A 22,902-nucleotide genomic window follows, 5' to 3' on the forward strand; every position below is an offset into this window, starting at 1 on the left:
TTCCCTCTTAGTTCTTCGAGCTGCACTAAGGAGTGTACGAGGCGCGTTCGGAAGCGCCCCTGAGAAGGCTGTTCTCGCCAGCTGAAGTACTGTTGAGGGGAATTTCGCGCTTTCTAAAGCGGTAACTTGAGACCCGCGCGGTCCCGCTCGCAGCGGAGGAGGGCAGGGTGCCGGGCGGCTCCCGGCAGGTACCGCCGCCCCCGGCGCGGCCTCGCGGGCGAGCCTCGCCACGGGGCCCCGCATCACCCCGGTTACAAGGGGGGAACGAGGCGCAGAGCCGGGGGGTGCGGGGCCTGACCCGACCCCGCCAGGGCTGGCAGAGGCCGCGAGCCGCTCTCGCTGCCGCGGGCGGAGAGCGCCGCTCCCGGGGCCGCGACGGGCGGGGGACACCGGGACGGGCAGCGCGCCCCGGCCCCACACCGCGTCCCGCCCCCGCGGCCGCCCGGGGCCGCCGCCCATTGGCCGGAGCCGGCCCCCTCCGCCCCTGCCATTGGCGGCGGGCCGTGCCCGTCACGGCCGTGCCGCCGCCCGGGTGTAATTGCCGGGCCGAGGGCGCGCCCGCCACAGGTACCGCCGCGGCCGGAGCGGAGCCGGGGGAGCAGCTGCGGCGCCTTCGGAGCCGTCCCGCGGGAGCTCCGCACCTCTGCTCCCGGCCCCGGGGCGTTCGCCGCGGGCGGCTCAGCCTCTTCGTCCTGCTCTCACGGCGCGGCTCGCTCCTGCCCGGAGGAGCCCCTCTTGCAGCCGCGGGGCGAGCTCGGCGGGGGCAGACCGGCCTGTTGCCGCTGGGAGGAGGCACCGCGGCGGCGGCGAGCGGCCCCGCGCGTCCCCCCGGCGCGGGGGCGGGGGAGCGATGAGCCGCGCATTGTTTGCCCTGTAGGCAGCGCCCGGCGGGCAGCGGGGCGGCGGGCCATGGGCTCCGCGCCTTTGTCTCCCGAGTGAGCCGGCCCCGCACCCGCAGCCTCCCGCCGCCGCCCCAGCTCCGGCGACATGGACGTGACCGTCTCCGAGCTCCTGGAGCTCTTCCTGCAGAGCCCCTTGGTGACCTGGGTGAGCAGAGCGGGGAGCGGGGGGTGCCGCCGGAGCAGCCCCGTCCTGCCGGGGGGTGGCTGGGTCCGCCCGCCATCCCCCAACCCCGCTGTGCTTCCTCCGGCAGGTGAAAACCTTCGGGGACCTGGGGAGCGGGGACCAGGACAACCTCGGCGTCTACATGGACCTGGTGGACGGCGTCGTCCTGAACAAAATCATGCTTCAAATGTGAGTGGGCTTGAGAGGGGAGGGCGCCCCGGCTTCTCTTCCCCGGGCGGCGGGGGCAGAGCCGCCCCTTCCGACGGGCGAGCGGAGTCCGGCCGGGAATCTTTCTCAGCCGGGCGGCGTGGGGCCAGAGCGACTTTCCTTTTGGTTGCTCCTTGAAATTAACAAAAACCAAGAGGGGGAAAGAAAAGCCTGAACTAATCCAATTCCAAAAAATATTCTTTAACTTTTTTCCAGGGGTTTTTTTTGGGTTGTTCGTTGTGGGTTTGGGTTTTTTTTTTTTTTTTTTTTTTGATCCTCGGTTCCCCCCCCTCCCCCCCAAACAGTTACATTTTCTCAGTTGTTCACACATGCTGCAATGGAAGGTGTGTGGCAGTACAAAGAAGGAAATGAAAGTACCGTGTCATATAAAGCTTTACTGGGAAGATTCATCTGAACTTTGTCTGCTCTTGCGTAAACTTAGATACTAAATACATAATTTAGAAAAAACTTTTCAACTTAATGATACTTCCTCACGCAGCACTGTAACGCCATGTGTTGAGGGAACTTAGAAATTGGTTAAAAGATGAAGCGCTGAAAATACTGTAACGTCGACGTGAATTGCTGTTAGGGCTTGTACTGTGTTTTTAACCACATCCTTTCCTGTTGCTGATCTGCTGCATGTAGATCCTGACTATGTTCTCTTCTCTCTATATTTGCTTTTAAATATCCTGAAATATATCTGAGAGAGAATTTGTAGGTTGAAGTATTTGGCTTTCAGATGAGAAGACTTTGGAAATCACTCAGGTTTGGTACTGCACTCTTTTAAGTGATGGAAATCAACTGGAACTCGACCAGTGTTTTGCAGTGTTAGGCCAAGCATTTAAATGAACAATTCATATTAGAGTCTTTTAAATTGTAAAAAAATAACGTAGTCTGACTACCCATGCCTCACCCACTCAATCTGCCAAGTTTTGTTACCTTCTAGTACCTGTCTGCTCCATGTGAGAAGGTAATGAAGTTTGCTTCTGGTTTGATGTTACCAACAGTGAAAAAATTGAACTGGAAAGAATCCAGATCAGCCAGTCCACATGGAGATAACAAACTAGCTGTGTAAAACATTAGCTGAGTTGGAAACCTGTTGTAAAGAGAAGGCATAATCTCCAGCATTTCTTCAGGAAAAGTGACACTTTAAAAAGATAACTTTTTGCAAATTAGGGCCTTGAGTATGAATGTTTAGATCCAGGCTCGTAGCTTTCCAAGTTATGGGAAATTAAATTTTGGTTTATGATCACTTTGTTTGGCACAGAGATGACCAACTACACTCAAGAGAAGTTGAGTGTGCTGCAGGTTTAACTAAACTAACACTGTTGTCTAATAAATTTATCTGATTACATGTGCAACAATGTTGTTATTTCAAACCAAGAAAAATTAACTTAGTCGCTCTTGAATTTATGAAGTTACATGGCTTTTGAGTGACTGTAGCATTCTTATGAGAAATACACTTTAGAAGAGCTTTGTCAGGTGGTGTGGGCAAACCAGTATTTTGTAATTGGCCATTGAAATGTGTCTAAAGAGATACAGAGTCGTTAAAGTCTAAGGAGCAACTGAACAATGCTCTGGGGACAAGGAGTGAATGATAAGATCTCATGGAAACGAGGAAGATAAGCATATAAGCTGGCTGAGTGCAGTGACACTAGCTGGCATTTGGTCTGATCTCATGCATATTATGAGAAGTGCCCTGGCACATTTACTTGTTTTAAGCAGTCAGGTAAATAAGTTGGTAGGGTTTTGATTTATTTTTGTCTCGTGGTTGGTTTTTTTCCCTAAAAACCATCTCTGCCAGTAGCGTCTCAGAAAGTGAAGTGTGGGAAGCACAAGCGGTGTGGAATAGGAAACTGTCCCATTATACACAATCGGGCCTTTTTCACCCAATTTTTGGCAGCTTTGGCAGTGCTTCTAGTGGTGTTTAAGGAGTTTGAAACCAGAAGCTTTGTACTGAGAGCCCAGTACTGTTTAATTTAGGAAGGATTGTAAATTTATTTATGTATCTCGACTCAGAAAGGTGCTCAGGAGAGGTGGTAACTGACTTTTACTTTTCCCTGATTTCACCTTTAGAAATTGCAGTGTAATTACTGCTTGCCTGTAAGTCAGGAAAGCCTTGCAAGTCGTGTTTCTGCCCCACAGAGCTTTCAGAATAAAAAAATTAATGTGTTCTTAGAAATGCTTGCTCATGAGGTTTTTTTCAAGTCCTAGTCCTGAAGATGGCTTTCAGTGCTTGGCTGAAGATTTCTTCCTGCTGAAATTGTATTAGAGGGCCTTTGATAAATATGCTAGAATTTGATATGCCATGCCATGATAGTGTTGATTGCTTGAAAGCACAGATGCAGGCATGCACAACATTTAGATAGCAGGGGGTTGCAGGGTGTAAGAGTGGGTCTCCTGACATGGATAGCTGTTTTATCACTCGTGTGTTATTTAATTTTTAATTTTTTTAACCAGTTTGCTCGATCACTGGAACAGAAATCACAGGGGCACATGCATTTAAACACCAGGTGTGATGTGGTACTTTGCTGCAAGTCAGCATGTTTCTTTGAAGATTTTGAAAACCAGATTCTTAGGAAATTCGCTACTAAAAATACAACGGTTTTGTTCTGCAGCTAAGCAGATTTTAAGTTTAATTCAGGGCAAAAAAAAGACAGGTGGATCTGTGAAGAAATCCAGATATACCTGTTGAGTGGAGATTGCTGAGTAAAAGTAAGGCTTTGGCTGTTTGAGGTGTGAGTGGGCTGTAAGAGTTCAGTCAACCTCTAATTTCTGTTGTAATAGTTTGGATTTTCCCCAAGCGCTGTCTGGCAACTTTGGGTGGAGAAGATCCCAGCTGCTTAAAGTTACAGTCAATGTATTTTAGGCAGTGGATTTGTTTCAGCAGCTGTGTCACTAGAGAGATGAGTGACATCTATCCCTTTTGCTGCCTGCCAGGTCCCTGCTGGCTCTGTGAGAGGAGGTGAAAATAGGGCTGTGTCTTTGCTTCATCCTCTTCAGAAATGAACTGTGCCCAGGAATGCCAGCCCTGAATAAAATGCAGTTTGCTCAGGAGTGCCAAATGTAGCCATAGTGCAAGGGGAAGGGAACCTGGCCTGGGCTTAGGCAGATTGTGGTCAGTAGGTAACCAGCTGTTGGGCTTTGCTGGTGATCCCTTTGCTTCCTGGTGACCTCTAAAGAAAGCAAGAATATTTTTAAGAGAATTGAGGATTGCTTGGTTCCCAGTAGGGGTGCCTAGCTGTTCAGTGAGTTAACTTCAACAGCAAGAGCCAGCAGCGTTATGTTTCCGCACTTAGATTTTAAAACAACATACATGGTTTTTCAAGTCATTTTGCTGTAAATGAGTGGTTTCCTTTTCCTGTGTCCTGTTCAAGTGTATACCCCAACCTGATCATTCATGAAGGACAAGTTGATTTTTGCAGACCTGCAGTACTGGCTGAATACTCTGCATGTAAAAATGTTTGTTAGTCTTCAAAGTGGAACTGCTGTGTTTCAAGCTTCCGGGTTGCTGGTACCAGGTTAATGAGCTTCTCTGCAGACTTTCTTTAGAGAACTTTTTTCAGATGTCTCTGTGTCACTTCCTGGTATGAAATTAGCACGTGGCTACATAGACTGCCTTCAGTGCTACAGTTGCAGCTGTGGCATAATACCTACAAGCATAAGCAAATATTTGCCCCATTTACTTTCCAAATAAAACTTTCTGTAAGAAATCGTGGGGGTTTACACATGCAGGCACATAAGTGTTTTCACATTGGCTTGTTCTAATTCTTTTAATTGATAGTAAACCCTGCTTTTCTGTCAAAACATTTAGCAAACAGGAATGTGTGTTAGGAATACAGCTGATAAAACTATTTGTGTTGAAGCCCCATTATAAAAGTGCACAATAATAGGTTTTTCCATTTCAATTGCAGCTGTCATGGTTTGTGGTTCTGTTGATCTGTCTTCTTTAATTTAGACCATGTGACAGGAACACAAGTGCCTGCTTCTTGTGGTTTGTAGCAAGTGGCATGAATACCAGAAGGCTAGAGATGTGCATCTCTTTAAATTAAAATCTTATTTAGAGGTACATTTTTCTACCATTTTCTAGGCAATTTAGAAACCCTGCCAGCCTTAGTGGCATTATCTCACTTAATGACAGAGGAAAAAGCTGGATGATAGGAGAGTCAGACTGGTCCAAGACTGGTGTATATTTGGTTAGCACAAAGTGCCACAGGAGACTGGGCATGCCTGTTCCTTCTGGTGTCTCAGAACCCTTGGGCCAGACTTGTGGCCTTCCCCCTTGCTCGTCAAAGTGACTTATCAGAAGTGGTAGGAATGGGATTATCATTTTGAATTTTAAAATTTAAATTATTTTTTTGTTGTTACTTTTATTAATTGGTGACTTAAGGGGTTGCGTCTTCATGCACTTGTGCTGCTGGCTCCATGTGTGCTGAACTTGTCACTTACCTGACTGTTACTTTCCTTTCTGCTTCTGTGAGAGTCATCAGTGTGTGCAAACTGGAGGACTTCTTTAAAATGTTTGGGTATATAGTGAGGTTTGAGACTGTCTGTACGCTTGGCTTGGGTGGTTTTTAACTGGTTTGTGGAGTACCTCCTGTAGTCACACCTCAGCCATGCTGCCTCAGTCTTATTTAGATAACTGTTTTGATCTGAGGAGTAGGTGGTTTTCAAAAAAGAGAAATTTACAGTATATTTGTTAGGGAAAGACCAAACATCAAAGGACTGAAAAGGCATCTGAGGTTGTGTTCAGGGTTTTTTCAGGTACGTCCAGACAGGAATTTGTTTGGGTTACCTGGTTAGTGTTGCAAAATAATCTTTTTCATTTTCAGTCTGATTGTTGGAAAGAGTTTCTTTGTATAAAATTCTTCATAAACAAGTTTCACCGACCAGGCAGGTGCTATAATGTGCGTACCAACAGTTCTGTTTTCTTTAGGATAGACATGTCTTTAAGCACAGAATTTGCTTCTTACTGTGTAATTTTACTTGGTTGCTTTTTTTCCTTGAGGACTGTGCTTCCCCTTCCTGCATTTCTCTGCTGCAGATCAGGCTGTTCCAGTTGTAGTGTTTGGAGTACCTCTATCTAGTTAGCTTTTTAGCCTTTTTCTTTCACTTCTCCTGAGGTGAGCAAGTGTGTGTGGCTGTGGGTTTTCAGGGAGCTTGCTCCTTCCCTGAGTGCAGCTCACCGCAGGATGTTGCCCTATCCCCCTGTGGAAAGACCTGCCTGCCCTGGGCTGCTCTCTGCTCCCTCTGCAGGAAGGCAGCAGGTGGGTCTGGGGCTGCTCCCACACCAGGTGAGTGGCTTGCTTGGCTCCCTTGGCTCCTCCATCTCACCCCTTCTGCACGGGGTGAGTGTCCTGGGGGAGGCAACATCAGCGGGAGGGATCCAGCTGGAACCTCAGTGGATTCATTCAAGGCCGGAGGTGTGATGCGGAAAAATGTTTGAAAAATGCAACAAATGTATTCTTTCTGAGTAAACACGTGTGTCAAACCTTTGGAAAGAATGAATATATATGTTTTGGAGGGTGAGAGTGGAATCTTCCCGGTCCTTCCAAGAATGACTTTCTGTTGTTGGAAGTTCTTGTCTGTGGAACAAAAGCAGCTGTAGTCAGTATTTGAGCTTACTTCATCCAGGATTAAGAAAAAATATGGTAACAAATGAAGAAGAGATTGGGTATTGCTTATTGGGAAGAAATTGTTTAGTTTTCCCTGTGGAAGACAATAAGCCCTGTGGTAGTTTGAAGTGTAGGCTGTGCTGGCCTTTCATGTCTTGTGCAGAGGATGCTCTCTGAAGTGAGCTGAGGTGATGTGTGAAGCTGTTATACAATATCTTCAAGAAACATAACTACTGGTTTTTTGAGCTACATTCTATTTTCAGGAAAGCTTTTAACTTTGAAGAGGAGTGGCAGGAGTGCCAGAGTGACACTATGTGCTGCAGCTTGGCTGCAGGTTAAGAGGACCCTGAGGTCAGTGGCATTAAGGGCTCTTGGGGCAATCAATTACCCTTAACGAAGATGATAGGATAAAAGCTCTGAAGTTGCTTCTGAGAGCCTGGTTCTGCCACTGCTTATGTTCTTGTAATACTATCTCCTCTGTGCAAAGAGGTGCAGGTCTTGTCTGGGAAGGAGGAATTGTTCTGTGTCTTAACCTCATCCAAGTCCTGCAGTTCCACAGCCTACAGCTGTTAAAGAAATAGCCTCTTCCTTGCTGTGGTCAGTGGGTGTATTTTGTGGATTTTTGACCCATTTTGTGCTATTCTAGAAAGTGTTGTGGAGTAGTGCTCTGCTGTACAGTCAAAGCTTTTGCTTCTGGCTGTAGACTTGGGACACTGCCAGAGTGTGGCATGGCAGTGTGCTGCCTACATGAGCTTTCACGTGGACACTGTGAAGAACTGAGAACTGCAGGCTGACGCTTCTGTTTGGCCAGTTTCTCTTTATTGAATGTTTCTTCTCTTTTGACTTCCCAGTTTGTTGTCATGACTTTGCCTAAAAAGGGTAAATGTGTCCAGCTTCCTTCAGGGTCCAGCATCTGCTCAGAGTACTGAAGGCAACTGAGCTCAAGCCCAGGTGGCATTTATGATTCTCCCAACTTGCAGTGTTGCTGAGAACCCATACTGTCAAACTATTGTGGGTATGGCTTCTGCACTGCTGTATCTGAGCATCAGTAAAATAGAATACTTATTACAGATTTTACTTTAAAAGCTTGTTGCAGTTGTCTCTTTTTGTTTTTTCTTTCATAATTTATTACAGTGCCAATCAGTATACAAAATGCTTTGCTTCTGTGAAGACTGTGTAGTGTCTTGCTAGTTAATGCCTGTAGCAGTATTGGTCTTCTATACTTCAGATTGCTTGAATCCTGGTACATGAAATACCGTGTCTAACATTATCTTGTCTCCAGAATATCTGTGTATTTTTTCATACTTATAGCACTGCTTTCACTCAAAAGGTGCTCTGGAATAGTCGTGCCTTTGGAGAAAGAAAAAAAAAAAGCTCTTCGACATACTTATGTAAACGTTGGCAGATATATTTTAAAAATAAATATTGGATCAGTTCCTCTTTTATTTCCTTGTCAACGCCCGACTTCAGTATTTGGCCCTGGAAGAGCTGTGAATGGCTTAATTAACAACCAGAGCAGAGCTCTGGGAGGCAGGTGTTTGGATTGTGTAGGAGTCTGCTGATAAGAGTCATTATTAGAGGGGAAACACAAAGCTTTGATCTATGCTATTGGCAGATAAAGATTTTCAGGTTCTTTTTTTGTATCATGTTAGGGTGTACCTCGAGTATCTGAAGGTATATATTCATGTTAAAATATTTGCAGCTTATTTTTTATTTTAGAAATAAAATTGCTTCAGGTACAATTTTGTTTTATGTCCTTTATTTCCTTTTATTTCCTTAAAACACAGCGTGTATATGAGAGATCTAGTTAGATGATATGGGTGTAAGAAGTGCAGTATTCTTTTTTTGCCCTTCAGTTTATAATACATTTGTTTTGTGCAGTTTTCACAGTGATCATTGATCAAGTGTTAATACCCTCTTCTTGTCATAAAACTCCAAAGCCAAGGAAGGCATGGTAGTATTTCCCAGACTTCCTTTATTTGAATAAGGAAAACCCCTTATTATCAGAGACTGTGCATGCTAGATCAAAGCAAACCAGATATGCTCTTTTTTTGGGGAAATATAGGTAAGGAGGAAAGCTACCCTGAAGTGATGTGCGGTTTAAAGAAGGGTACTTTGTGACACGGAGCTTTATTTCCAATTTATGCATAGGTGCCAAGATAATGAGCTTATTCTATCGTTAATTAATGTTTATGTACCCTGTAATTTATGTTGGTGTACTTAATGCATTAACTTTTATGGGTTTTCCTATTGGTGTGTTATTGAGATGTTAAGTCTTAACACTAGGTAAATTATTTTCTCTTTCCTCTTTCATAGAGATCCTCGGCCAACCAACCAACGCGTCAACAAGCACGTAAATAATGACATCTATCTTCGGGTTCAAAACCTGACTATCTTAGTCAGAAACATTAAGACTTACTATCAGGTGAGATTTCTGCTCTCTGCTTATTGAGCTGTGGTGATTGCTATACTGTTTTAGCCAGTGCAGTGGCCAGGGGCTCAAAGAAGCTTGCTGTAGGAAATGGAGAGGAAATTGCGTAAAAGTACTGTCAGCCATACTTCTGGAAATGACAATACAGTTATCTGTTCTATCTATTCCTCATGGCCAGAGGCTGCTTCCCTGCCTTCTCTTTTTCAAAGAACAAGTTGTGCTTGGGTTTGGAGGTGCATGTAGTAAAAAGGCTCTTCTGTGGTAAGATTGTGGGTTGTGTATGTGAAGGGCTTTAGTGAAATTGAAATAGTGTTTCCAAGTACAAAACTTGTTTAAAACAAGTAACCTTCTTTTAAAGGGGCTGCTAGAAAATAAAATACTGATGAAGAAATGTTTTTAACATTAGAATATAAACCTTAAATTGAAAGGAAAAATAAATCTGCTTAGCTTGAAGGTAGACCTCTTACATTCTGTACATATTCTTTGTGTTAAAGCCATTGTTTATTCAGAACTTGTTAGGTGACATCCTTGAACTGACTGTAAGTGTTCCTCTACTGTAACAGTGCTCCTCTGAAACCAGGGTGGTGACAGCTGAGCATTTTTTCAGACTTACATCCATGTTGGCTGTTGCTGGAAAGCTGTAGCAGTGAATTCAGTTACTCTGAATAGAATTTCTGTATACACACAATTGGGTATATTTAGACTCCTTAGTGAGGAGGTAGCTATTCTGCTGTTTCCTTCCACACATCTTTTGCCAGATTTGAGTGCTGTACAGTATAAACCAGGCTGAAAACTCTGAGGACTGTTCAAATGCTTCTCTGCATATATGTCTCGATCATAATGAACAAGCCAGCAATACTCTAGGAGTGGATGTCAGTGTGCTCAGAAAACTTTTGGTTGGTTGGTTTGGTTTTTTGTGGGGTTTTTTGTTTGGTTTTGTTTGTTTGTTTGTTTGTTTTCTTGGTAGTTTCTTTGTTATTCAGTAAATAGTCTATATGAAGTCTACAAGAAAGAAGAATAGGACTAGTCTTTTTCCCTTTCTCCTCAGCCCCACAAGATTTACAGTCTAGGAGTCTGGTTCTTCAGGTGTTTCTCATTCATGTGCTTCTTTTGTCTTGAAACCGATGCTTTGACCTCTTCAGAGTACCTGAAGAGAGATGAGAGTCAGGAAAAAAGAAAAGGGACTCAGAGTCGTGTTATGTTGCTTGTTGACCTGGCTGTTGAGCTGTGTAGTCGTAATCCAATAAAGCCAGCAACAACAAAAATAGGTTAAGACACAGAGTTTTCAATGACAAACAGTAGTTGAGGCTTGCAGCAGCAGGCTTAACAGTGATGTTCCTATTGAGCCCAGAAATTATCTACTGAATCCTGCCTGAGAACTGTGTATACTGTATGTAAACAAAGCAGTCATGATAGTTTATCGTTCTTTGCATTTAGTCCTGAAAATGTAATTACAACAAAGTTTAAAATGAAATAACTTTATTGATAACACTGTACAAGAAACTTATTTGTCCTTGCCACAGTCATATCTTCATCCATATCGTAACATCCAAGGTCTTGATGCTAAGATGAGATCACCTTTTGTGGTGGTGTGCAGCCTTCAACTCTCCACAGTCTGGGGGGAGTTAAGGCCATCTATGCTGTAACCAAGCCCTGTGTGTGATTGATGCCAGATATAACATTACATCTGTACTCATGTCTCTGTTAGATGTTTGGAAGGTTTCTTGTTTAGGATATGATTCAAGTAGCTTTTACTGAGGCTTTTTTCAACATGCAACCAAATGGATGCTTTGGAATATTAAATATTCTTAATAATTAAATATTCTTAGGCTACTTCTCTCCTGAATATTAGAGATGTTTTTAAATAGGCTGAAGCTGTGGCCATTGTTTGATGAAGTAGTATTGATGAAGTATACCTTAGCCTAAGTTAAAATAAGGATACTGTCTTACTGACTGAAAACATGGCTGCAGACTGGAAGTGGGAGGGAAAAGTTCCTGACAAACAATAGGAACACAAATATTCTGCTTCCTCAAGAGAAACAAAAGCTCTAAAATTAGTGTTTGCCTTGACATTTTACATTCTTTTTTGCTTAATGGACCCAAGTCAGATTTACAGCATAATTACTAAATTTGGTAGACCAAGTAATCTAGAATGAGGAAAATGTCACTTCATTCTTTATTGAAGGACATTGGTAGGTACAAAAGAATAGTTGCCCTTCTCTGTACTGGGCAAGAGCAATCAAGAATATGACATAAATTCGTGGTACTGTAAACTCTATCTGAGGAAGGTGACATAAGTGCCTGCTAAAATTAATACTGATATTCAGAAGGTAGTTGACATTTCAGATCATGTAATTGTCTAGTCTGTCTGTAACTAATATCAGATTTCTCATATATCTGTGTAGCTGAACTCTTAATTAAAGCAAAATTCTCATTAATACAGATAATATTACTTCAGAAAACAAGGACAGGTCTGATCTAGAAACATGAATCCAGGTGTTACACTGTTGGCACTTTCCTGATCTCATAAGCTGAGAGTCTGTGCTGGAAATGACTATGAACAAACCAGGTTATTGGTGGAATTTGGCTTTGGTTTGAGCTTTAAACATCAACTCCAGTCTGTGCTTCAGCAGGCATAACTTTGGAGGGGTAAATGCAATGAAGAAGCCTTTTTTTAGTTCAAATAACCTTCTTTTTCAGAAATCTGCTGAGTTTAGTAGCAATTTTCTGAAGAGTTGCCATCTTGAAACTTCCAGCTGCATAAAACTGGATTGCTTGATGGCTACAAAGAAAAACAGTGTCAAGACTCTTAAAATGGAGGACAATATTGGTTGCTGCAGGCTTTGGTGGTTTTTAAATTTATTTATTGGCTATGTAATATTTGTTACCAGTGGTAGTATGCAACATCTCTGCATTTCCCGCTCTCTCAGCAGTTGTATTTTTGCAGGTCTTCTATTGACTTGAGAGGTCCCTCTTTTGCAACCAAGCGACTCATTTTGCTGTGGGATTTCATTAGCATTCAAGATAATATGACATTATTTGCATTTAATAACTGTTACACTACTGGTTCACTGGAGAAATGGCTGGTCATAAAACTTCTGGAATTGGTGCCATATCTTGGAAAAGGGCTGACTACAGCAGAATATTTTCATTGCTCATAGTGTGATTTTTATGTGACTCTTCTTGTTCTGACTGAATTCTGACACTTGGCTGTCTTTAAACTTGAATTCAAAATGTTTTCGTAGGGAATAGTACAGAGAATTACAGGTTACTGTCTATAACTGCAGTGAGGATGTTGACTGAAGGGTTCAGTAGAAAACTGAGTGTATTGGAGAAGAGATGCTCATCCACTTCTTACTGGTGCAGGTGTTGTGTGTCCTGGTGAAAGGGTGAAGTCTTCACCACATACTGCAGCTCACCAAACAGACTGACTTCCAGCTGTCATCTGATGCCTTGTGTTGATGGCATAGTTTGGTCCTTAAGCTGACACTGTCTAGCCCAATGCGACAAAGGTGAAATTACCTTGCTATTCCTGAGCTCTACCTTCACTTTGAAATGCTCTATTGTGAGCTCTGCTGAGGCTTTTCTACTGGTCCAGTTAAATGGGCTTGAAAACAGTTCAGGTGTGAGTAGTGCGAGGCTGAAGGATGTTTGGCTTCACTAAAATAAGCACTCTTGACAGTTATGGCCTTAATTCCCTGTGGCCTTGTGCTTCTTTTCTAAATGGTGGTTAATCCCAGCAGTGGCAGCCATCTTCATGGTGGTGTTTCACTGCTTCTGTAAGAGTGTGTTGACAATGTTTAAAAAACCCCAAAATCAAACCCCTTGAGCTGCAACAATCTGTGGAAGAGTTGATTGATTAAATCCTGTAGGTGCTGCTACTTGAAGTTTCCACATAAGAGCAGCTGTCCTGGTATTTGCAACTCTTGGGTAACATGCTCACAACCTTTGAAATTTTGGAAGAAGCCTAAGCCAGGCTGACAGGGGAAGCTTGAAGTGGCTTTGTTATGTTAACTCTGTCCATGGGTCAGTCTTTGAGTTTAGTGTTTTTTCTAAGGAACTAAAAACCACTTTGATATTAGTTCATAGAAAAAGGAGTTTTGTAAAAGGGCCTGTTTTGATGTCAGGTAGTTTCCCAACCTTCAAAAAAAAAGCCAGTAATCACTCCCAAGAGGATATACTGCACTCTTAAGCAAAAAATCCTACTGCTTACATGGAAAAATTTCAGACTGACAGAGAGAATGTGATCATCCCTTGGCTACTTCCTGGGTGGGTATTATGGTCACATCTGGAGTACATGGATGAGAAACGCTGTTGGAAAGAATACTGCAGTGTGGTCACAGCTGTATTTTTGTTGCTTCTATTCCCTACAGTTGTGGCCACTAAACACCTAGCAGATTACTTCATATTTCTGAAAAGGTTAGAAATATCTTGGAATTAAAAAAAATTTGTACTGAGACAGTTCTGAAACCAGCTGTGACTGTGTGGCATGTGCCTCTTCAACAAGAAACTCAGAATAAGCCCTAGTGTTCTTGTTAAAGTGACCTTGGTGAGGGGGGGGTAAAGATGAAACAATTGAATTTTTAGAGACTATGTCACCACAAATCCTACTCTCCCCACCTAAATCACTTTGCTTGCTCACTTCATGGTGAGCAAGGATACCTTACTTCTAAGGCATGCTTCTTCAGACCTGTGTCCTCCTCTTGGCTGCTCTATAGTCATATAAAACAAGTATAAGCAGCAGAGTTTTTATCAGGTGTGTTAAAGGATGTTGGCTATCTGTGAGTTTGGCTGTTGTGATTTGATGTTGGTGCTGAGGCTGTTTCTAACCTCTGGAAAAGAGATAACTTTGTTTTCAGGCTGGGGCAAATGCTGGTTCTCCCTGTGGATCAGTGAAGGTCTTGGCAATACCAGTAGCTTCCAGATCAATAAACAACTCCCACTTCAGTAGTTGAAGCATTGAGTCAGGTTTAGAGCTCTTGATTGGACTGCAAAGAGGAATTCAGACTTGGAGCTCCAGATTTGGGCACAAATTATGGACTGGCAACTGTACTCAAGCTATAAATAAAGTTTTGGAAGTAGCAATGTCCTCTTGTATGAGCTGGAATCTTTCCCTACTAGGCAGGCTAGTTCTAGTGGGCTAGTAATCCAGTCCTTAGCAGAGTAAACACCAAAATGCTAGAAATGCACATAAATGTGTACATCCATGAGTCAAAAAGCATTCCTCTGTTCTGAGGGGGGAAGTTTGTACCACAGTGGCCTACTGAATTAGGTAAAACTAAACTTTTTTTTGCTAACTGTGTCAATTTGGTGTGTTAAACTATGGTATGCCTAAGTGACTGCTTTCATTTGATTCCTGTTCCCTAGAGATCTTAATTGTGGCTCAGGGGCAGCCTTTCTTTATCTTGAGCTTTAAGTTTCAAGATTATTAACTGAGAATGTCAGCTTTCTCAAGAGCAAGATATCAGAAGCTTCAACAGATAAGCTCTTTCTAATTCAAATACTTGGCTGATCTCAAGCACTCTTAGGTGCAGTTCTCTCCCTTTCTGTACACTTGAGTGGGCTGTATGCATACAGTCTCCCAAATTTTTTCTGCATTGGAAATTGTATTGTTGCACCTATCAAAGGTAGTGTGCATGTTCTTGTGGCCTTAAGTTACAGCTGCACACAAAAAACCAATGAACAACCACCGAGCCTTTGCCTTTTTCACAAGTCTACAATAAATAAGCTAGTATGACAAGTAAGTTAGTAGTAAGGTACTATTGTGGAGATACTCTGTGTTTCAGTAAGGCAGTGGGCCTTCAGGGCTCGGGAGATTCTGCCGCTGGCACAACCTGGAGTAGGACCTTATTAGCTGTGTATTTGTGTCCACTTCTACTCTTCATTTGATTTCCAGTTAGTTAAACTTGCTATGGGCACAGACTGTCTACATGTATTTATGCAGTACTTAGCTTAACAAGGCTTTCTTGATTCTGCAGTGATAAAAATGTTTTGAGTTAGGCTCTCTGTTCTGCAGTTAGCATGATCATGAAACATGTAAGACTGGTATTGTGAAGATATGCACAGAGGTGGGTGCAGGTCAAGGGAATGATTGACCTTGGTGCAGACATTCTGGGAATTGTAGAACCACTGATGTTAGTCTTTGATTTAGCTCTTCACCTGAAAATAGTGGTACCATTGTGCTGCAGTGGAACAATGTAAGAATGACAGAAATACTGACCATTTGTATAGGTCCTGCTATCAAGTATTTCAGTAAGGAAGACTGAGACAGGTGACTCATCACTAACATAACAACCAGACTGTCTGATGCTTTGTCAGTGAAAATGCTCTTGATCATTTCCAGAGGAACTAGACAAACATTTCTGCCTCAGAGTTGAAATAAGTTTCTGCAGATGTCAGTTTTAAGTGTTCCCAGGTTGGTGAGAGCTGCCATTCCAGATGACTAGTAGTGTGCTGTTGGACACCTGATTGGGATTACTGGCTGTGATACTGGGATGCATTTTGGCTGATATATTGAATTCTGTCTGGAAGTTTAAGAGAGGAGTGATCTTAGAGACATATTTTTTCCCTTGAGGCTCTATGTGCATTTTAATGCAGAATGAAATAGTGACCTGAAACAGATGGAAGAGAATTGGCTGAGTTTTAAGCTACTTTTAATTTCCTGGAGCTAGAATGTGGGAAAGGGCAGTACTAGTAGGCTGACATGTGTCTGTATTCTTGTCTTTGTTTTGCTTAATAAGCTAGAGGGGTGTGAATTCCTTATGCAGACAAATAAAGAAACTGAGCCAAGAAAAGAGAGAAGCAGCATCCCAAAATACAGAGGCAAACGGAAGTGACCTGTAAAAATTTTACAGTATGGAATAACTGTTTGGTTCCCACACAGCAACATTTACTTAACCTCTGACATGTTAATTGAAAGCATTTCTTGGGATGTCTGAATGTAGAACGCATCCACAGTGTCCTTTATATGGTTTAAAATATAGTAATGTGAGAGTGTGTGACTTTCCTTAATGAAAGCCAAGGCCTAATGTTAATCTCCTAGACTATTGCTGTGATTACCAGTGCTAAAGCCACAGGGTATTTCAGTCCTCTACTACATATATTTTTGGATATTAGGTTTAAGATGTAAGTTACTGTTCAGACAGGCTCACCAGACAGCCATGTTCATGCTGCCTGAATTTTGGGCAAATGTCCTATTTTTGTCAGCTGAAGCCTTGTGAAGGAGGGAATTAAGTTTTGTAGAGCCTACCAATTTTGGGTAAGTTAGAAAACAGCCTGCATGCCACTTGTAGCTGAAAATAGCTTTGAGGTTTACTGTTTGCTGGAAGATAATAAAAAGTGAAAGTTAAAGGTTGCTTTATTGCTTGTGTTTCTGTAATGCATTCCATGCCATGTAGTACTTTTCATGAAAAGTCTTTAAAGAGAAAAGAAGGTGAATTCCACAAATGCATAAAGTGTGATTGTCAAACAATCCCCCAAATTGCATACCAGTTCCCAAAGCAAGTAACTTATGCCTTTTAATGGCAGGTAGTAAATGAAAGTTATTTATGTTCTTATTTTATTGTCATATTCTGTCTCTGAAGGTGTTATTTAATCTGGGACGACTCTTATTGAGATTATTGTGACACCTGTGGTTCAGTCCACAGCCTTGCTTTTACACAGCTCTGACTCTGGATTAAGGTTTGGTGTCAAGGCTTGATCCTGTCAGTTCCAGTGACATCTGTGACCCCGTGGTGCAGAGAGTGTCTCTTTGTGCATGCCTGGAACTCAGCTGGCCTTGGCTTTCCACTCCAACAGCATCCTAGTTAGCTTTTGTTACAAAGCTCTGTAATGAACTCTCACCTTTTTGTGCGCTGCTTTTTTTAGTGACTTGTTAGACTCGTAGGCAGTTCTTTCACAGTGTGTTTTCATCCGAGACAGGTATTTGAGATGTCTTTTCAAGTGACGCTTCTCTGTCATTTTGAAGGAGTATCAGTTTCAGGAATGCGTGGGAGATCTCGGACAGTGCATTGAATCTAACACAGAGTTGTATTTAATTCTGAAAACTGTGGTTTGCATTGTAAAGGTCTGCTTGAGCTTATGTTGATCTCCAGTACTTTTGGCAAATGTGAGTGCACTTGGGCCAAGTAATGGGCATGAAGGTTGTGGAGATGCCTATCCTGCCTATCCAGATTTATCCTGCTGAGCAGACCTCTGGACCTGAGAAAGTAACAGACCCGGGGACAGGAGGGAGCTTTAGTGTGCTAGTTTCTTTGCTGAAGACAATTCACAGGAAAGGGTGTGTTTCCTACTATATGTGGCATATGGACTTTGTACCAGCACAAATTAAGGAAGGCACCTGCTTGTGAATGCACAGAAATTGAAATGCTGTCATTTGCTCAGGCATGCATCTCCCATTTGCACACATGTTGGTTTATAAAGGGAAGGATTTATAAAATGAAATAAGACAGCAATTTAAATTGTGTGCACGCTATACTTTAAGTAAGCAGAATGCCTTTTTTTAAATAGCTGTTTAGATGGGCTGTTGGAATATAAGCTGTGTGTGAGCTTGTGCCTCTCCTGTTTCCCATTATGATTAAGAGATAGAATTGAAGGAGAGTTAAGTGTTTAAATTCTGCTGGGTCCTCATATGGCCAGGAAAAGTGCCTAAATAAAATCTGCTCAGCAGACAGAAGTGGCCCCTGTGGAGCTGTCACTGTCTGTTCTTTCATAATTAGCATTATTAAAAGTCTCAAGATGTTTATTTAATTTGTTTTTTAGACATAGTTTGTGTGTCTTAGGTGATCAAGATAACAGTAATAGACATCTACTCCTTTGGGGGGTGGTAGGAAAGGCTTGTCTTTGCACAAAAGAAAAATACTGTATGAATTCCACTTAATCATTTTCACAGGACAGGAAGGTATTTATTTAGTGGGCTAGTAATATTTTAAAACTGCAATAGGCAATCCTCTTTCTCTAGAAAAGTCACTTTTATTTACCTTATAATAAAGAACTGACTTCAAAAACCATCTTAAGTTGTTTGCAGTAAGGTTGAGAAGCAAAAGAAGAAAGGTAAGTTCCCTGCGAAACCTTAGAGTTCCTGTGAGTGTTTTGGTTTTTTCTTCTTATTTTTAATGGTGATTCTATCTGTAATATGTCCACTGGAAAGACATTTGTAAGGGGGTGCAGTGTCAAATCTGTATCACAGAAAGACCTGTTAGGTGTGCAGTGGGTGTTAGAAGAGGGGGGGAGGGTGGTACTGAGGTTAATGTCTGGTTCATTTTGGAGCAGCTGTGTTAACAGTAAAGCTAAGTGACCTGAGTCCCAAGGGAGGCATGAGCATTTGCTGCTAGAAACTGGAAGGAGGTGAATTTCTTTTTAAATTTTGATGTTTAATTAAGAATTACTATATATGTAAAAAGGCTCATTTGTTTCAGAGAAATACCATCAGTCCCATAGTTACCCTAAAAGTAAAACGTTTCACTTAAAAAAAAAAAACAACAAAAAAAAGCGCCCCAAAAACCAAGCAAAAACCCCCCATCCAAATAAACAAAAACCCCACAAAAAGCTACACTCACCAAAAAAACCCTACAACCAAACCCCTTCTAATTTGACTAGTTATCTGTTTGAGTTACTTGGGGTCTCTCAAGACTGTGTAGTTACTTCAAAGCAAAGCAACAATTAAACTACAAAGAGTTGTTCTTTAATGTAATAAATATCTCAAGGTCACTTCTTCAATCTTGATGTTTAAAAAAGTGAAAGAAAAACCCCAACAACTAAACCAAAAAAAGCCCCCACTCTGGGTGTTCTATGTTTTCCTGAATATGCAAAACTGTGTGTCAGGATTGAAGGCTTTGTCTTTGTTTTCAGGGTTTGTGGCAAGTGCTTATCTGAACAGCATGTGGATGTATCTTTACAGTTTTACATGCAGGAGGAATGATTCTGTAGTAGAGGACCACAAAAGCTGCCATTATTAGAAGCCTTGCTTACACTTCAGTGCTCTGGCACTTAATGTAGCTCCCAGCTTCCAGTCATGCAGAAGAAACTAAACCAGAGAGCTCTAATTCTCAAACTTGGTTGAGCTGTCTTGCATTTCTTCCAGTATGCATTTCCTTTGTAGCCTGAGCCAAAATGTTGATTGGAAAGGTGATTTTGATCTCCCTTTTTTTAGTTAGGACATTCTCTTTATAAATTGCTGGGTCCAAATTCTGTGCAATCAAGGGATTCAGATTTCAAATAATTTGTTATTGCTTGAAGACTTGTCTCCCTAAGATGCAGTTTGGCCTCTTGTTTCCTAAAACATCTCAGTTAACTTGCAATTGGGCTTTCTTTGTATGGCATAGGACTTGATTTTAAGTGGCACTGACTTTCTCACACTGACTTGATACAACTAGAGATGCTGAGCATCTTGCTAGGCAGAGTCTTTAAGCGGTTTTGCTTTGATACCCTTGGATACTGTGAGACCAGAGCTGTCTGCCAGATCGTGATTTGTTTTGGCTCTTTTCCTTGACAGCATATTGCAGCTTTTACCAGTGTCAAGGTGTTTATCACACTTTATCAGTACTTGGAGGTTTTGCAGTGTTTATGGCAACTGCTTGAATATCTGCAGAAGATAGACTGGCTTACTTTCCCAGTCTTGAGCTTAGCAGGACACCTTGTTTTGGAGGCTTTCAGCACTCTGCCAAACCTGCTCTAAGAGAGACACATACTCAGATGAGAGATCTGAGTTGGCATGTCAGAGTAAAAAGCAGTTGTTTTTATAACACACTGAACTGCTGTGCTCTTCCAGCAGACACACTTTGCAGTCAGGCTTGGACTGTCACGTGTTTACAAAGGACCAATCACTTACAGTTTCTTTACAGTGTGTCTATAAACAAGTAGAAATACACTTATAACCAAGTAGAAATATATTTACAGCCAATAACTCTTGCGATGCTAAAGGAATAATCTTAAATATCAAATACATTAAAAAACCCAACCCACAAACCACCTTGATTTTACTGATATTCATGCAAGTCTCTCTTGTCAGGTTGCATTAATCTTAATTCCTCAAAGTGTTTTGTAAGTTAGGAAAGTTCATAGTGAAGAGTGATTTAGTTTTAGTTGGCTAAATGCTGCAGGATGGTACTTAAAGCACAAACAAGTTCCTGAATAGTTTTTCTTTCTGCAACAGGCAGCATACTATTCCCAGCTTAAAACTTTAGCAGTAACTCAAGTATTGGCTGCTTCCACCAACCATATCTAATATGCAAAGGAGGTGACAAGCGGATTGACATTCAGCACATTTGTTTTAAATAAGCTTTTCTGTGTGATACTTTTGAAACTGTGACTCTGGGATTCTAAAGCAGCTGCCTGACCAGCATGCCAAAGGAGGCTATTTGGTTAAATTTTGGGTTTTCTGTTTTTAATATGTAGTGTTGCAGTTTGGGTGTTTTGTGTTTGTGTAACTGGTACAGAAGTGCTGAAAGATACATCTGCCTAAGCGGAGAAGAGGCTGGAAAATACTCGATCCTTGTATTTTTCATCCCTAAAACAAAGCCTTATTAAAAAACAAAACAAAAACAAACAACCCCCCCCCCACACCCCCCCCAAACCAAACCAAAATACAATCACACACACAACCCCCCCTCATAAATTTGCATCGAAGACTAGCTTTTTGAACTGTAGGTTTCATTTCATTTGTGTGGTAGTTTTTGGGAGGGTGGTTTGTTTGTTTGTTTGTTTTTTCTTAAAGAGTAAATGCACTCTGCAGGTATTTGCTGTGGCCTTGCAGTTGCTTCCATGTTTATCTTCCTTGTCTGCTGGTGCCAATGATGGGGAATGTTTGACTACCACAGTATTTTTTTGCTGGGATGTGTACAACCATTGCTGTTTCTTAGCTGGGATGATTAGGAATGAGTCCTGCCTAACATGGTACCAAGAAATTGTGAAAGGGACAAATGTACTGGTCTGGAGATAGGTACCTAGAACGCCTTTCTCACCATGGAGATTTCATGTACTGTCAAAGTTAGTCTGGGAGTTATAATCCTTTACTTAAACGTAAAGGAGGAGAGATGGAGCTGCAAAAAAATACTGCTAAATATTTCATACTGGTCAGTTTAGATATAAAATGTTTGACATATTTAGTGCAACACTTGTTTAATAGTTAAAACATCAGTTTGATTCTACAGTAACAAAAATCACATATGAATAGTTTTGTTTTAATTGTTACCTTACTCCACTTTCAACTAGGACTTTGATATTTAAAAAAAAAAAAGTCCTCCTTCCCCCTCTGTAGCTTCCCAACTACTAGGTGAAGTATATAGCTTGCCCCAAAAGAAGGAGTTCAGGCCATTTGTAAGAAAAGCAGAAGAACTAGTTTTACAAAATAAGAAAAAGTGATATCAAAGTACATCTTTGTATCTTGTATGAGATAGGCTAAGAATATGAAATAAAGTAAATGGAGCAGTTGTCAGAGGAAATGACTGTGAATGCCCAGACCCCAGAATACCTGCACTCTAGATGTTGATAGATTTACTTGGGAGAAGAGGAAAATCTGAGAGACGATCTCGTTTGCTGGACTTCTGGTAGTTATGGCACCGACAAATTCGAAATCTTTGCTTTATTGCCAGATAGATCTGCTGGTATTGACTTTGACTCACCTAAAGCATGAATCCATACAGACTGAAATGTACGGCTTCCCCGATTCCCAGACCTTGCAGCACAAGCCTTCTGTCAGATGACTGCCGGGTTCCATCTGTCGGATGTGTTGTGACTGTGGTGGGCACAAAGCCTTTCCAGGTCGGCTCACGCGGTGTAGGGCATGTGACCTATGGCAGCAGGGAATGCGCCCGCAGGAGCCCTGACCCCTGGTGAGGTTCAGTGAGCTCAAGTTGGATGTGCTCCCTTGGGAGTGCTGACACTCACGGTGCCTCCAGAAACCCGAGCTTTACCGAGGGTGTTTGCCATCTATTCTGGAATCTTGCAATACAAAAGGAAGTTCCCATTGAATAGACTTTCCTCTTGCACTTAATGGCTTGAATTTTTCCACAGTTAACAGGGCCATCCGCAGTGACAGAAGCGATTTTTTTCCCCCCAGGTGTGTGGGGGGGTCGTTGGGAACTGCAGCTGTGGGCAGCTGCTTGAACAAGGCAGTTCCTCTCCACCATATCACAAACCTGAGAGTTTATCTTCGTAGGTACCGTCGGTATTTAGCTGGCTGGCATAGGGCATGTCATTTAATTACTGCGTGTATGTGAAGGAGCGTTCAGGTGTTGTGCTGGAAGGGCAGTGCTTTTTGCTGGGTGCTCTGAGAAGTCTCCTAGAACGGTACTCTGGACTCCTGCTGTTCTTAAATTAGGAAAGTATGTGAAAGGTTTCTGTATGCTGTGTTGCAAATCTCAGGGCCTCGGGGAAACTCTGTTCATAAACAGGCAGAACTTGGCTCAACGTTAACTGAGATCATCTCACTGCATTTACTGGGGGGGGTGTCAGGGGGTCAGGGAGAGAGGTTTTTGTGTCAGTTTAAGCGCCTCCAGTTTGTTTAATCATCATTTGCTCTGTGTCATAGGGCCCTTTTTAGTCCACATATTTGGCACACACTGCTGCTGTATCAGAGAAATTATG

At 42.3% G+C, this 22,902-nt stretch overlaps 1 protein-coding gene across 4 annotated transcripts in view; it reads left to right on the top strand.

Annotated features, from left to right (window-relative positions):
• Positions 1 to 624: 624 nt before the first annotated feature.
• Positions 625 to 22,902, top strand: part of CCDC88C (coiled-coil domain containing 88C) — a 98,416-nt gene continuing 76,138 nt past the window's right edge. For 3 of the 4 annotated variants that reach the window (XM_027637858.1, XM_027637859.1, XM_027637861.1), the window contains exons 1-3: positions 625 to 1,047; positions 1,154 to 1,254; positions 9,204 to 9,312. In XM_027637858.1, coding sequence (XP_027493659.1) covers positions 988 to 1,047; positions 1,154 to 1,254; positions 9,204 to 9,312 — 270 coding nt within the window. In that variant the 5' untranslated portion in view covers positions 625 to 987. The remainder of the gene's footprint in view (positions 1,048 to 1,153; positions 1,255 to 9,203; positions 9,313 to 22,902) is intronic. The other variant, XM_027637860.1, reaches the window with a different exon arrangement.

The sequence above is a fragment of the Corapipo altera genome, unplaced genomic scaffold (genome assembly GCF_003945725.1).
Source record: "Corapipo altera isolate COAL_440 unplaced genomic scaffold, ASM394572v1 23, whole genome shotgun sequence".
Classification (NCBI taxonomy): domain Eukaryota; kingdom Metazoa; phylum Chordata; class Aves; order Passeriformes; family Pipridae; genus Corapipo; species Corapipo altera.